Source organism: Pongo abelii, chromosome 1, assembly GCF_028885655.2.
Source record: "Pongo abelii isolate AG06213 chromosome 1, NHGRI_mPonAbe1-v2.0_pri, whole genome shotgun sequence".
NCBI lineage: Eukaryota > Metazoa > Chordata > Mammalia > Primates > Hominidae > Pongo > Pongo abelii.
The window spans coordinates 90,425,000-90,440,902 of NC_071985.2; the positions used below are offsets into that span (position 1 = coordinate 90,425,000).

General features: G+C 47.4%; 1 protein-coding gene and 1 long non-coding RNA gene across 3 annotated transcripts in view; one reads left to right on the top strand and one right to left on the bottom strand.

Annotated features, from left to right (window-relative positions):
* Positions 1-15,903, bottom strand: part of LOC129049109 (uncharacterized) — a 22,832-nt gene continuing 6,929 nt past the window's right edge. The window contains exons 3-5 of the long non-coding RNA XR_008511909.2: positions 12,247-12,395; positions 2,706-2,928; positions 1-2,568 (exon numbers count right to left, since the gene is read on the bottom strand). This is a non-coding gene — a long non-coding RNA (uncharacterized LOC129049109). The remainder of the gene's footprint in view (positions 2,569-2,705; positions 2,929-12,246; positions 12,396-15,903) is intronic.
* SLAMF9 (SLAM family member 9) lies at positions 9,550-12,671 on the top strand. Of its 2 annotated transcripts, none has more exons than XM_054527125.1 (4): positions 9,550-10,266; positions 10,498-10,839; positions 11,615-11,887; positions 12,284-12,671. In XM_054527125.1, exons 1-4 carry the CDS (start codon positions 10,191-10,193, stop codon positions 12,397-12,399), a joined length of 807 nt encoding a protein of 268 aa, XP_054383100.1. In that variant the 5' UTR covers positions 9,550-10,190; the 3' UTR covers positions 12,400-12,671. The 2 variants fall into 2 exon arrangements, with proteins under 2 accessions (XP_054383100.1, XP_054383104.1); XM_054527129.1 differs by having other exon boundaries at positions 9,552-10,054.

Genomic DNA, 15,903 nt, shown 5'->3' on the forward strand with positions numbered 1-15,903 from the left:
TTTCTGTTTTTTGTTTGTTTGTTTGTTTTTTGAGACAGAATCTTGCATTGTCACCTAGGCTGGAGTGTAGTGGAGTGATCTCTGCTCACTGCAATCTCTGCCTCCCAGGTTCAAGCGATTCTTCTGCCTCAGCCTCATGAGTAGCTGGGATTACAGGCACTCGCCACCTTGCCCAGCTAATTTTTTGTATATTTAGTAGAGATGGGATTTCACTATGTTGGCCAGGCTGGTCTTGCACTCCTGACCTCGTGATCTGCCCGCCTCGGCCTCCCAAAGTGCTGGGATTACAGGCGTGAGCCACTGCGCCTGGCCCGAATAAGCGTTTTAACTAGCTGTCAGCTTGATTATGATGCAGGTGGTATGAAGCCTACCTTTTGAGAGCAATAAGCATCAGGGAGTCACAGGACATGCAATCAAGAAGAACATGAGCCGAGTCCATTTTAGGAAAGAAGGGCAGACACATTGTACTTAAGAGGTAAGTTGAGGAAAGGGTATGTATGTGCATGAACCAATCCGAGATATGTGAAGCCTGAGAGACAAGGAATGGGTTGCCCTTGCAGTGTGGTTAAGGGGATTAGCCCAGTGTGTTCCATCTCTTCATATGTAACAGGCTGATCTGGTGAACAGGCGGCTGGCATAGAAAACATTGAGCTGGGTTGTACCTCCCAAAGCAATGCTTGCTGTCTCTTTAGACTGTGGGCTGATTGGTGCTGCCAGCTAACGTTCTTGAATAAACCCATTCACGTGTCTTATGTTAGAGACTTCCTGTGTATTCTCTTCAATAATCACAGACCCTGGCCAATTACCAAGGGGCCCCAGGTCTTCCTAATGCCAAAGCCCACTGTCTTTATGCTTAACCAACCTTCAGTAATAACCATGACTCACATTCATTGAGCCTTCCCCATGTGCCAACTCCATGCCAAATGCTTTCTGCCATTAGTTCATCTGATTTTCACAACCACCCTATAAAGCGGGTACTGTGAATATTCCATTCTGCAGATGAAGGAACCCAAGCAGTTTGGTTCCAGAGGCATGCTCTTCCACACTGCCCCCCCACCATCTCCTTCTAAATCTTTAGGGCAATTTGTTGACTGAAAAAGGTAAGGGCAGCCTTGAACTCTTAAAGTTTAGCTGTTTCAGTATGATTCCTTTAGTAAGATTTTGCTTCTGCTCTAGGGTAACCATAACTTATCCTCCAAACTACAGCACTTTCTGAGAGTGAAAGGGGGCACTATTAATAATTAGGGCAGGATAACAGGCTTACATGAGGACCTTCCTAAGAAACCTTAACACACAGTTACCTCACCTGCTTCAAACTGTGTCCATTCTCTTGAAATGCCCGCCTTTCACGTAAACCTTCAGTTTTAGCCGATAACTTTGACTCCACTTCAGAGAAAATCGAAACCACTGTGCAGGCCTTCCCTTAACTGCTTGTCACATACAAACCTATCTGCATTTCTTCCCATTTTCTTCTCATTATAGCCGAGGCCCATCTTGTAATCCAAGGTCAGTTCCTTTCCCTTGGCTCTGAATCTCAGTTCCCTCCTGTCTTCTGGGTGTGTGTGGGGTGGGGTGGGGTCAGGGAGAGGCCTTGTTCCATTATCATCACCTTTTCCCCAAATCTTCAACCCCTCTTCCTACTGGCTCTGCTCGTCAGCATTTAAATATGTTCAAATCTCCGCCGCCCGTCTCGGCCTCCCAAAGTGCTGGGACTACAGGCGTGAGCCGCCACGCCGGGCCAAAGGTAAACTTCTTGAGTGCATAACTTACAAACTCAGTAGGTCTATACACCCCCATTGAGCTGCCTGCAGTCCATCTTTGTAGCCTCATCTCCACTCTTAAAACGAAATCATTGGCAATAAAATTATCCCTCTACCCCATGTTTTCCCTTTGCCTCCCATCCTCTGTTTCCCCCTGCCGTCAAAGGTAAACTTTTTTTTTTTTTTTTTTTTTTGAGATGGAGTCTTGCTCTGTCCCCAGTCTGGAGTACAGTGGCGCTATCTTGGCTCACTGAAACCTCTAGCTCCTGGGTTCAAGCAATTCTTCTGCCTCAGCCTCCCAGGTACCTGGGATTGTAGGCATGTGCCACCATGCTGGGCTAATTTTTGTATTCTTAGTAGAGACGGGAGTTTCACCATGTTGGCCGGGCTGGTCTCGAACTCTTGACCTTGTGATCCGCCCGCCTCGGCCTCCCAAAGTGCTGGGATTATAGGCGTGAGCCGCCACACCTGGCCAAAGGTAAACTTCTTGAGTGCATAACTTATAAACTCAGCAGGTCTATACGCCCCCAGTGAGCTGCCTGCAGTCCGTCTTTGTAGCCTCATCTCCACTCTTCTCTGCCCGCATCTCTTGGCCCTGCCTGTGTGGGCTTCTTCTGTATTTCAGTGTGCCCAGCTCTCTCCCCAACCCCAAGGATCCTGCACAGGCTGCTCCCTCTGCGAGGAACACTCTTTTCTCCTCTGTTTCACAATGACTCCTTTGGGTGCACTTCAACAATTTGCAGACTCTTACAGTTCTCTCCATCCACCTTCATGGTTCAATTGAATAATCACCTTTTTAACACTGACACTTAAAAAAGAAAAAGAAAAGAAAGGAAAAAGAAACCACGTATCAAGCGCACAGGCCAGCCTCAGAATAGGATAGAAGACACGTGCAGATCTCAACACACATTGCCTCGGGAGGGAGGTGATTTCTTTGGAACTTACTTGTTAATGGCTCCTCCAGTACCATGGCTCTGCCATGTGGGTCCCCAGCTTTCCAGATCCAAAGGGAAGCTGAGGAGAAAGTTTGAGCAAAGGTTTGGCCTTTTATTATCTTTCCTCCATTCTCTCCACCACAGCAGGACCAGCTTTTCACTGCAACCTCTTTCCCAAGGCTGTTACATCAGAATTGGGGTGTGGGTCTGATTTCTCATTGGCTTAATTGCTCCTAAAGATCCAGGAAGAAGAGAGAGAAAGTCTAAACATTACTGGTGCAACTACTTTATTATATATAATAATGTCATAGTTTGGTCTCTCTCCAAAGCACACCCTTAGATAAAAACTTGGGTGGAGGACGTCTTTCTGGGAGATAATCCAAGAAGAAAGAATGAGGAAAATGAGACAAGGAAGGGAGGAAAGCCAAAGAAAAAGGTGTGTTAATAGTTGATTACCATTGTGGACAACTGGGGCCCAATCCCTCTGAGGAACCAGGGAGAACATGCCTCAGAATTGCTCATGGAATAGGGCAGGGAGGCTGGAACATTTATCCACGTTTACCCACCAAGGTGGCACTCCCTTAGCTGCACCCACCCAACCTGCATACTTCCCAGTTGCTGGGCTGAGTGGCCTTCCACTGTCATAGGGAAAGCCTGGAAGTGGCCGGGGGCGGTGACTCATGCCTGTAATCCCAGCACTTTGGGAGGCCAAGGCGGGTGGATCACGAGGTCGGGAGTTCAAGACTAGCCTGGCCAACATGGTGAAACCCCATCTCTACAAAAATTAGCCAGGCGTGGTAGCATGCGCCTGTAATCCCAGCTACTCGGGAGGCTGAGGTGGAAGAATTGCTTGAACCTGGGAGGTGGAGGTTGCAGTGAGCTGAGATGGTACCACTGCACTGAAGCCTTGGCAACAGATCGAAACTCCGTCTCAAAAAAAAAAAAATAATAATAATCAGAGAAAGCCTGGAAGCAGAAAAGCAGACTGCCCAGGTGCAAACTTCATGGGGCACTCTATCATGAAACTGTCCACACAGCAGTGTTGATGCAGCCATAAAAAATGATGAGTTCATGTCCTTTGTAGGGACATGGATGAAGCTGGAAACCATCATTCTCAGCAAACTATCGCAAGGACAAAAAACCAAACAGCGCATGTTCTCACTCATAGGTAGGAATTGAACAATAAGAACACTTGGACACAGGATGGGGAACATCACACACCGGGGACTGTTATGGGGTTGGGGGAGGGGGGAGGGGGGAGGGATAGCATTAGGAGATATACCTAATGTAAATGACGAGTTAATGGGTGCAGCACACCAGCATGGCACATGTATACATATGTAACAAACCTGCACATTGTGCACATGTACCCTAGAACTTAAAGTATAATTTTATATATATATATATATATATATATGAAGAAGTCAGGTGGATAAACAGGCTGTGCTACAGGGAACCCTAAGTGTCTGCTACAAGCAAGATGTTAGAATGGGTCTCTTCCTGCCTTAGTTACGCTATGCTAAGCTGACAGTGTGATGGGTATCAGGAGATCAAAGGCAATGTGAGGGAGATCTGCCCTTGAGGAACGTACAATGGGAGTCAAGGAGAACTGGTGTCACTGCCTTTGGAACCCCCTCATCTATGGATGGAGGGCTGAGAAAGGGAGATCAAGAAAGAGACTTCTTCGGAAAGAACTTTACTGTGAGTCTACACCTCTTCCCCAAGGTATAGTGATGTCACCTCTGACCACAAGCCAAGTAAAGAAGACTTCAAGGGGAGGGCTTAGGGAGCTTTGGAATGTGGCCCTGCAGGTGACAGTCAGAGGCGACAGGCACCTATGACAGGTCTGGGAGAGTTAAAACCGGTAATGGGCTCCCACGAGGGAGCCAGGAGTATGGTGCCATGTTGTAGATCCTAGGATCTGCCGGGGCAAGGAATGTTTGTGATGGGTGGCTAAGGGCCACCCATGAGACACAGCCTGCTTGGTTGTCCTGGGTGCTGTACGATAGGGGCATTTGGACAGGCCTCTGGGGAGGAGGAGATGAGATGTGTGGCCAGATGTCCAGGGGCTGAGGAAGGAGTTGCAAAGGACCACCCAGAATAGAGATGCATCCACCTCCCGGTCAGGGGTAAGAGAGAGGGAACCAGGGGTAAGAGAGAAACTTAACCAGCAAAACTTCCCTTAACAAAAAATAGTTCATCTTAGCCATCTGTGAGGCCCACAGAGTGCAAAGCCACTCAGCTAGGTAAGAAGAGTTTTAACACCTCCCCACGCTCCCCATCCTCCTGGAGTGGGGAAACCTGAGTTGGGGGAGGAGAGTTGAGGGGAAGGAGGAGAACAGATGCAGAGAGGCAAGCTGAACATAGTAGAGAGCAGAGACTGCTCCCTCCCTGACTGCCGGCCTCTAGCCTGGAAGACCTAAGCCAGGGTAAGGGAGATTATTTGATAATAAGGTAAGTTTGGAATTTTGAATATTACATGGGACAGGAAGTACTCATTTCTAAACCGAGACCAGTACTCATTTTTGGACTGAGACTGAGGCCAGAGTTCACATCTGAGGCAGAGAAGACTACCCCACTGAATAAGATTAAAAGGGCAGTGAGAGAAAAAAAATTGAAGTTCTATTTGAATCACAATCCATGAGCAAGAATGAAAATTACACTTGGCCAGGCACTGTGGCTCACACTTGTAATCCCAGCACTTTGGGTGGCTGAGGCAGGAGGATCCCCTGAGGCCAGGAGTTTAAGACCAGCTTGGGCAACATAGCCACATCCCATCTCTATATAAAAAAAAAAAATTAAAAAACTTAGCTGGGCATTGTGGTGCTCACCTGTAGTCCCAGCTAGTTGGGAGGCTGAGATGGGAAGACCACTTGAGCCCAGGAGGTTGAGGCTGCAGTGAGCCATGATTGTACCACTGCATTCCAGCCTGGGTGACAGAGCAAGACCCTGTCTCTTTAAAAAAAAAAAAAAAAAAGTAAAGAAACGAAAATTTGACTTGACAATCATGCTCTCAGAAGTGACTTTCTCCACACTGGACTCAGAGCACTCAGTGGGGTGGAAATTATTTTCCTCTCCTCAGTAGGCATCATGGACTGTTTATGCCTACTTATGGAGACAGGTTTAATAAATCTGAACAGTTACCTTCTGGCTATCAGCATACTCACTGTAGCAGTCTCGGCTCCCCCTTCAAGAGTAAACACATTTTTGGCTGCAAGAAGTGCGGTTAACCGACAGGCTCTAGCTGCAGCACCTTCGGGATCTACGCTCTTCCCGGCAGCCCCAGCCCATGGCTGTGCACATCAAGAGTCCTGGCACTGGGACATTCTTGCACAGCTAGAGTCCCAGTGCCTGGACATGCCTGCCCACCACGGGCCTTCTCTAACGGGCAGTCGGTGCCAGAGCTCCCTGCTAAGTCAGCTGAGACTGTGAGACCTGCATCAAGGTCTGAGGCCCTTCTGGCTCCACCCTGCTTCCTTCTCCATTTATCTTTTCCAGGCCTTTCCCCACATTAAAACTCTTTTGCTCTGAACTCCAGCTTCTGCTTCTCAGAGAATCTAACTGATATTCTCACCCTTTAAGCTCTGAGCATTATATTCATGACCCTGTTTTCTTTTCTTTCCTTGGTTTTATTTTTTATTTCTAATTTTTAATTTTAATTCACAAAAATTTATACCTATTTATGGTGTACAACATGTTGTTTTAAAATATGAATATGTTGTGAAATGGCTAAATTGAGCTAATTAATGTAAGTATTGTCTTATACAACTATCTTTTTTTGTGGTAAGAACACTGAAAATCTACTGTCTTAGCAATTTTTTTTTTAGATGGAGTCTCGCTCTGTTGCCAGGCTGGAGTGCAGTGGCGCGATCTTGGCTGACTGCAACCTCTGCCTCCCGGGTTCAAGCAATTCTCCTGCCTCAGCCTCCTGAGTAGCTGGGACTACAGGCACCCGCCACACCTGGCTAATTTTTGTATTTTTAGTAGAAGCGGGGTTTCACCATGTTGGCCAGGATTGTCTTGATCTCTTGACCTCGTGATCCACCCGCCTCGGCCTCCCAAAGTGCTGGGATTATAGGTGTGAGCCACTGTGCCTGGCCTGTCTTAGCAATTTTTGAGAATACAATACATTGCTATTAACTATAGTCACCATATGGTATAATAGATCTCCTGAACTTATTCCTCCTATCTGACTGACTTTTGAAATCTTTCGATCAACATTTCTCCAATCTCCACCCCTCCCACAGCTTCTGGTAACCACCACTCTACTCTCTACTTGTAGTTCAACCTTTTTTTTTTTTTTTTGTCTTTTTTTTTTTTTTTGAGACAGAGTCTTGCTGTGTCTCCCAGGCTGGAGTGCAGTGGCGCCATCTCAGCTCACTGCAACCTCTGCCTCCTGGGTTCACGCCATTCTCCTGCCTCAGCCCCCTGAGTAGCTGGGACTACAGGCGCCCGCCACCACGCCCGTCTAAGTTTTTTTGTGTTTTTTAGTAGAGATGGGGTTTCACCATGTTAACCAGGATGGTCTCAATCTCCTGACCTCGTGATCCGCCTGTCTCGGCCTCCCAAAGTGCTGGGATTACAGGTATGAGCCACCGTGACTGGCCTAGTTCAACCTTTTTATAGATTCCACATTAAGTGAACTTATGTGGTATTTGTCTTTCTGTGTCTGGCTTATTTCACTAAACATAATGTCCTCCAGGTTCATCCATGTTGTTGTAAATGGTAGCATTTTCTTCTTTTTGTTGTTGTTTTGTTTGTTTTGTTTTGCTTTGCTTTGCTCCGTCTCAACTTACCACCCCCTCCTCAGGTTTCCTCACTCCAGGAGGATGGGGAGGTGTCAAAACTCTTCTTACCTAGCTGAGTGGCTTTGCACTCTGTGGGCCTGGAGGATGGCTAGGATGCCCTATTTTCTGTTAAGGGCAGTTTTGCTGGTTAAGTTTTGCTTGTTCCCTCTCTCTTACCCCTGGCTGGAAGTGGATGCATCTCTATTCTGGGTGGTCTCTGCTGGAGTGCAGTGGCATGATCATAGCTCACTGCACCCTCAAACTCCCAGGCTCAAGAATCCTCCCACCTCAGCCTCACAAATAGCAAGGATTACAGGCATGCATCACCATGCCCTGATCATGTTTAAAATTTTTTTTGTAGACATGGGGTCTTTCTATGTTGCCTAGGCTGGTCTAAAATTCCTGGCCTCAAGGGATCTTCCTGCCTTGGCCTCCCAAAGCACTAGGATCATAGGCATGAGCTCCCTTGCCCAGCCTCCTTTGTTTAAGGATGGATAGTATTCCATTGTGCATATATCTACAATTTCTTTACACATTCATCCATTGATAGACACTTAGGTTGATTCCATATGTTGGCTCTAGTGAATAGTGCTGCAATAAGCATGGAGTGTAGATACCTCATTAACATACTGATTTCATTTCCTTTGGTGATATACCCAACAGTGGGATTGCTGGATCTAATTTTATTTGTTAAACAGATTTATTACATAAAAACGTTCTATACTCAGACTGAAATCTGGTTCACCTTTAAGAAAAAATTCTAATCCCTCAGGTTTTATACTCATAAACTGAACTTTAAGAACTACTCACTTCATCATCTTCTTCACTAAGCAGATTCTACCAATCTTTGAAGAACGGAGGTCTCATCTTAAATATCTCTCCTCGATAGCTTTTCCCCAACCCTCCTGACTCCAACTTTGCCAAATCCCCTTGTTATAGGCTCCTTCAATTATTCCTTTGGTAAGATTCATCAAACTTGTAGTTACTTGTCCAATGTCAATTGTTAGCATATGAACTCCATGAAGTCACAATCTAAAATTCTTGGTCACTGTTAATTCCCCAGCACTTAAGACAGTGTATGGACCGTAGAAGCTACTCAATAAACATTTAACAGATTTCTGAATTTGCTAACCTAAAACTATGAAATGTTGGCACAAGACCAAAGCTGAATACATCTTCCTCTATTGTTCCCTTGGTCTTGAGACATTGCTCTTACTTCCTCATCACAGCACGGCCTCATAAACTTGATTATTAGAAGAAACTTAAAGATTATCCAGTCTGAGAATCCATCTGATGCCAGAGATGTTGCAGATAATCCAAGCAAGTGATTGTCCTCTTAGCTTGAATACTAGGGACAGAAGCAACTTTCTAAGGCAGCCCATTGCATCCAGAACAGCTTTGACTGTCAGGAAGCTGTTTAATAACCCTGATCCTCTGCAGTCTCTTCTTGAATCTGAATTCATATAGGTTTGATCAACATCATATTCTCACAAAACGATTTAAAGTCTTTTCATAATATGAACGACATAGATCAACTCTCTGGTCAAACTACTTTTTTTTTTCTTTTCTCTTTTTTTTTTTTCTTTGAAACAGAGTCTTGCTCTGTTGCCTGGGCTGGAGTGCAGTGGCACAATCTTGGCTCTCTGCAACCTCCGCCTCCTGGGTTCAAGTGATTCTCTTGCCTCAGCCTCCTGAGTAGCTGGGATACAGGTGCACACCACCATGCCCAGCGAATTTTTGTATTTTTAGTAGAGACGGGGTTTCACCGTGTTGGCCAGGCTGGTCTCAAACTCCTGACCTCAGGCGATCTGCCTGCCTCGGCCTCCCAAAGTGCTGGGATTACAGATGTGAGCCATTGCGCCCGGCCAAACTGCTTTCTTAAAGAGGATCGAATCAAATGTTTTTCCCCTGCGAATAGCCTCTCAGGTGGGAACATAACTAGCTTTAAATAAAAAGGCTTAATCATTCATCCATTGTAAAGCTATCAATTGAGTGCAGACACATGTCTAGTATGGGGCCAGCAATAGTGGGACATACACAGGAAATGAAAGATGAAGTCTGTCTGGGGAGATATAGATGTTTATAAGACCAAATGATCACAGCAACATAGGAACTACCCAGAGAGAGCTAGGGCAGAATATCCTGGGAGCCAAATAACAGGATAGGGAATGTTCTAAGAGTTCGGGGCATGCAGTACATGCGGGGACCTGGGGCGGGTAGGAAGTCTTGAAAGACTTCATTTAGGAAGTGGGATTTGGGCTGAGTTTGGTGGATGGCGTCATGAGTCACTGAGTAAACTGTCTTGACAATCAGGATCTGAAAGAGAACTAAGAGAGTCACAATACATAGGGAGGGGCTTAGTGAGGACAGAGGACGTCAGAGGGCTGCAGTCAGGGGAAAATCATTTCCCTTTTCTCAGGACCGTCAGTCAGGCTCTCTGTCTCTAGGATCCTCCTAATGCAGTCTTCTGCACAGTCCTGGGGACTGACCGACTGAATCACACCTCTGGGGCTGGGGGCTGCTGACATGTGTGCCTTTCCTTGGCTGCTCCTTCTCCTGCTGCTCCAGGAGGGTGAGTGAGGCTGCCAGCTCCTGCACAGGAATGTCCCCTTCCACCTCTGTTCCCTTGCCCCACTGGGTCTGGGCCAGCAAGACCCTTTCTTAGGGGTTGAATATGTCAGCTCTTCTGGAGTTACAAGGAGTAGGGTATGTGGCTTCAGGGCAGGACCGAGAGACACCTGGGGATATGGAAGAAAGAGCAATCCCAAGACGGCAAAGGAGAAGGTAAAACTTGGAGGGTGAAGGGACAGATGGAAGCAAACTGCTGTTAGGTGCTTAACTCAGGGACAGGGGAAATCTAGAGCCAGAAGCAGCAGCTGGAGAACGGGATTTAGTGTGAGAGTCATAGAAGCTTCCCAGCTGAGATTACGCTACTCTGGCAGCTCCACTGCCAGGTTCAGCAGCCCAGAGACAGCAGCTGGGTTGTTTGCTTCTCTTTTCTTCCTGCATATGCAGCCAAAGGAGACTCTGGAGATTGTGTGGATCCTGAGGAAGTGGTTGCGGTCCTTCAGGAGTCCATCAGCCTCCCCCTGGAAATACCACCCGAGGAAGAGATTGAGAACATTATCTGGTCCTCTCACAAAAGTCTTGCCACTGTGGTGCCAGGGAAAGAGGGACATCCAGCTACCATCATGGTGACCAATCCACACTACCAGGGCCGAGTGAGCTTTCTGGACCCCAGCTATTCCCTGCATATCAGCAATCTGAGCTGGGAGGATTCAGGGCTTTACCAAGCTCAAGTCAACCTGAGAACATCCCAGATCTCTACCATGCAGCAGTACAATCTATGTGTCTACCGTGAGTTTAGGCTGGGAACCATAAAGCTGCTTTTTGGGGGCTCTTCTGAGCTTCTCACACCATGGAGTAGGGGTCTCAGGACTCGGGGTTATGGTTTGAGGGGCTAGAACTGGAGGCAGACTGTCTCCAATCTAGATAGTGGGATTGAGTGTGCCCAATCCACCTGTTGTAGCTGAACCGCAGCAATAGGTGGGGTGACCTGGAGCAAGGAGGCTATCTGATGCAGTGGCAGGGATCAGGGGCTTCATGTACAGACCCTGTAGAGGGCTTTTCTCTTCCAATGAAATTGTGTCCTGGGGATGAACACCACCTACATTCTTGAGCCTTTTATTTCCCTGTGTGATGAGGGCAACTAATGAGTAACTTCTCTTTACTTGAACCCAAATTTCTTCTTAGTGTCTGTCACACTGCATCTACCTTGAAGCTTGAAGAGACACTGATTAAAATGTAAATGCCCCTGAGAGGGGTGATAATATTTTATGGGATCAAGGAGACAGAATGGGGTTTGGAGGAAGGTAGAGTAAAAAAGTAAGAGAGAGAAGACATAAAGGGGAGGTGGAAGATGCCAAAGGCAGCTCTGTCTTCCTTGACAGTTGCCTTGGGGACCTTGGAACCACAGGTTTTATGGTGGTTGGGTTTGTTTGCTTTTGCTTATTTGTTGTTTAGGTGAAGGGGCTGTCAAGGGGTAGCATTAGTGCCCCAGGTTTGAGGAGCTTAGGAAAACATACCCAATCCCTGATTGTTTAGAGGGTCTTTGTGTTTCCCCTTCATCTAGGACGGCTGTCAGAGCCCCAAATCACTGTGAACTTTGAGAACTCTGGGGAAGGTGCCTGCAATATGTCCCTGGTGTGCTCTGTGGAGAAGGCAGGCATGGATGTGACCTACAGCTGGCTCTCCTGGGGGGACAGCGCTTATACATTCCATGAAGGCCCTGTCCTCAGCACATCCTGGAGGCCGGGGGACAGTGCCCTCTCCTACACCTGCAGAGCCAACAACCCCATCAGCAACGTCAGTTCTCACCCCATCCCTGCTGGGCCCTTCTGTGCAGGTACCAGAACCCCTGAGACACCCCCTGAGCTCATGAAAGATAGTGCCTAGAGGCACCATCTCCCTCCTCCAGCTCTTCCCAAGAGAGCCCAGGGAATTCAGAAGTTAACCCCCTCCCATGGAGGCTTGACACCTGGATTGGAGAGGAGACCCTCCCTTTTTCTAGTGCCCCCAACTTCCAAAGGTCTTTTCTTTTCTCTTGCTTGGCTTCAGAATGATTCCTAGATCTCAGTTCCTGAGCTTCTGTGCATAGAATATATTTCCAGAGACACTTGCAGGGGGACATCAACTGATTGTGAACTTGAGACCCCTGCATGAAATTTGGGTAGGAGTGTGCCCAAATCTTAACCCCAGCCCTACCTCTGATGGGCCCCTTTCCTCCTTTCTTCTATCCCAGATCCTAACTATGCTTCTGAGAAGCCTTCAACAGCCTTCTGCCTCCTGGCCAAGGGATTGCTCGTCTTCTTGCTCTTGGTAATTCTGGCCATGGGGCTCTGGGTCATCCGAGTCTAGAAAAGACACAAAATGCCAAGGATGAAGAAACTCATGAGAAACAGAATGAAATTGAGGAAGGAGGCAAAGCCTGGCTCCAGCCCTGCCTGACTGCTCCTTGGGAACCCCAGTTCTGAGCTTGGTTTCTTCCCAGCACCCAGATAATCCTTCCTCAGCTCTCTTCTTTCCAGGGGAAGGAGGTGCTCAGGGGTGGGTATCCAGAGAGCCATACTTCTGAGGGAAGACTGGCTGGCAATAAAGTCAAATTAAGAGACCACAACTCTGCAGGAGCTGTGTTGGGTCCTTCTGTCCTCACTGGGTGGCTCTGGCAAAACCCACTCTGCTCTCTTTCCCCCAACTCCTAGTGCCTTCCCCCAAGTTCACGTGCTTTTTAAGGCCCTCCTTTGGGGAGAGAAGTGGGTCTAAAGGGCCCCCTCACAGGGAAGTTTTGGTATGCTGTCACTTACCACCTATCCCATTTTCCACCAACATGCTTGCCATTTGTTCATTAAATAAGAAAAGTGAGAGACTTCTTTGAACCTAACTGAACCTGTGACTTGAGAATTTCAGGCATTTTGAATCCTGCGTAAAAGTGGCCTTATTCCTGTTAAGATTCTTCTGCTCCCTTACCCCACTCTCATCCTGGCAGTTACATTTGCTTAACAACTCCATCCATCCCAGACTAGTCTAGAAGCTCTCCTAAATAGGGAGGTAGGAAGGACCTCGTTCAGACCTACCCTGGGTCTGAGTTGAGCCCGCAACCTCTCCGTCATCTCCCTGATGCCAGTTGCTCTGGGCCTCTGGCGCCTACCCCATAGGGATGCTGGCTTATTAGCCGAGATCATGGAGCCTTGACTTCTGCTTGTGATTAGTATTACTATCCTGCCTGTGTCCCTGCCTATAGATTTCCATGTCTTAGGCCTTCTCTTTGGAGTCTTGTCCTGGGTTAATGCCCACCCCCAACTCCCTGGCAAAGGCCCTTAAGTTTATGTTCCTGCTGTTTCCCTAGACCAATGATCAGCCTCCCAGGCTTAATGTGTCCCTGCCCAAGTCTCCATTATTCCCTCCAAATCAGATCTTGTGGATGTTACTTATGCAGCTGCCATGGGGCAGGGGGTTGGGGGAAGCGATGACTGGGGAGAGAATTAGAAAACACCCAATTGACAGGACAGGTGTACGCAGTGGGTGAATTGAGGGAAATGGTGAAGGCTGTGATGTATGGCGGGGAGCCTAGGCGACATTTTGGAGCTCTGGGCTTTGATCTGCCACTCGCCTCTGGCCTCTGACCCTGTGTTCAGCAAACTTCCATTGAGCCACAGCACCTTTCTCCAAGAAGTGCACACTGGAAGAGAGAAGCAGGCAGAGAGGCAGCTTGGAGCTCCCACAGAGACACCGTTAGGCAAGCACCTTGGTGCCACAGAGGCAGGGTGGGTTGGGGGCCCTGGAGTTTCAGAAGAGGCATCTGAAGGGTGGGGAGAGGGCCGCATGGCAGGAGGCATGCCTAACATTGCTGTGGGTCTCTTCTTCCTCTTTGTTTTTGAGCGGGAGGATGCTGATCTCCAAAGTGTCTTCCAAAAAAGGAACAAGAAGTCTGTGCAGGGGTCAGTGGAATGCATTCAACAGGGCAACCAATGAGACCAAGGATACCTTCCTTTTAGGAAAATAGGACACATGGGCTGGCACAGGACCACCCAGGAGGAGGGCCTTGAGAGCGGCATGGGGCAGGGCTGGAAGTCAAGAGTAGGGGTCTCCCTAGGTATTTGTGCAGGAGTTGGAGCCCCTTGGGGCTTGGGAAGGAGGTAGTAAGGTTGGGAAACCAGCCCCAAGAGCTCCTAGTGCTGGTAAACTGGTCCCCTTTACTTTCTGAGGGTCTGAGCCCTTGTCCCTCTGGAAGGCAGTCCCTTCTTGAGGCTGTTCTCTGGGCCTCCCTTAGGCCCTGAGCAGTCTTCCTTCCAAAAAAGGCCAGCAGCCCCCAATCCCTTCGATTCCTTTTATATCTTTCCTAGGAGGCACCACTGCAGGGATGGGGACTGACTGGAAAGGCCACCTTGAGTCCATCTTGCACATAAAGGGGCAGCTCATTTCTCATGTTATTGCAGGATTGAATTCATAGAAAGTAAACAAAAGGATGAATAAATAAAGGAATGAATGTATGACAGGCCCAGGGATTTCCCTGGAAGTTGGCAAAGTTCTTTCTTCTTACAGCCAATCTCTGAGCAGAGAAGGGTTGAGGCCTCAAAAGAGACTGAGCTTCTGGAAGAGGAAGGATGAAATCTTAAAGAAAGTTGAATATAAACTCAGAGAGGCACAAGTCTCTACCTCTGCAATACGCCAGGAACTTGGCAAGCACTGGGGAGGCAAAAGAGACACCTCTGCCTTCAAGGAATGTTTTGTGGAGTGTGTAAAGATACAATAACAAGGTGGGAAAAAGGCTGGGGTGAAGGTGAGGGCGTGGTGGGAAGAGTCACAGAATGTGTCCTGAAGGGAACAGATCAACAGAAATTTGACCTGTGGTCAGCAGTGAGTCTGGAAAGGAGAAAAGGGCATTCTATCCAGACAGAAGCTAAGTGCTAAGACACTGATATGTGAAAGAGCACAGTAGTTCTAAGGCCTGCAAAGCCATGCACACTATGATAAAGGGATAGGTGAGAAACCAGGCTGGAAAGGTAAGCAGGGCCTTTCTGAAGCGGGAATTCAAAGACAAACAGGACAATATCCACACCATTGTGGGGCTTAGTGTTTCACTGGGATAGAACCCGCACACAAAAAGTTAAATGACAATATATGAGAAACCACACTTCTTTACTGATCTGGTAATAAGACTGCTGCTTACAGGCATGTGGTCAACAGAGTCCCTGGATGACAATCTTTTCTTTTCTATTTTAACTCAGATATAATTTAATATATGCCAGGTTAACAACATCCATATTATTGATTATTAAAGCCACCCTTTCTATTCTAGAATATGGGATAGTTATGTGATGCTTAGTTGGTACAAGCAATGTTAACACATCAAATGTGGTTACTACTAAAAGTCCATGTGTTCCACTTTTCAGGGTTCATTTGATATCAAGTAATTCTCTGCTTATCTATAGACAATGAGAAACTTTGCTGATTAGGAACACCTGTGCTTAACAGTGCCAAGCAGACATCTCTGAGGTCACACCATCCTCTTTGTGCAGGGCTATGGAGCAGCTCAGGTCCTTTCTTCCCAAGGCCTGCTGAAATATTAGGTATATACCAGGAAGACAGAACCAATAGGATAGATAGATAGAGATATAGAAATATGAGATGAGATTTATTAGGGGAATTGGCTTACATGATGGTGGAGGCCAAGTCCTACAACACGCACAGAGAAGGCCCTGGGATGGCAAAACTGTGGCTCAGTCCAAGTCCAAAAGCCTCACAACCAGGGAGGCCAATGGTATAACTCACAGTCCGAAGTCTGGAGAGCCTGGAGTTTTGATGTTCAAAGGCAAGAGGAGGAGAATATCCCAGCTCTGAGAGACAGAGAGAGAGAGAGAA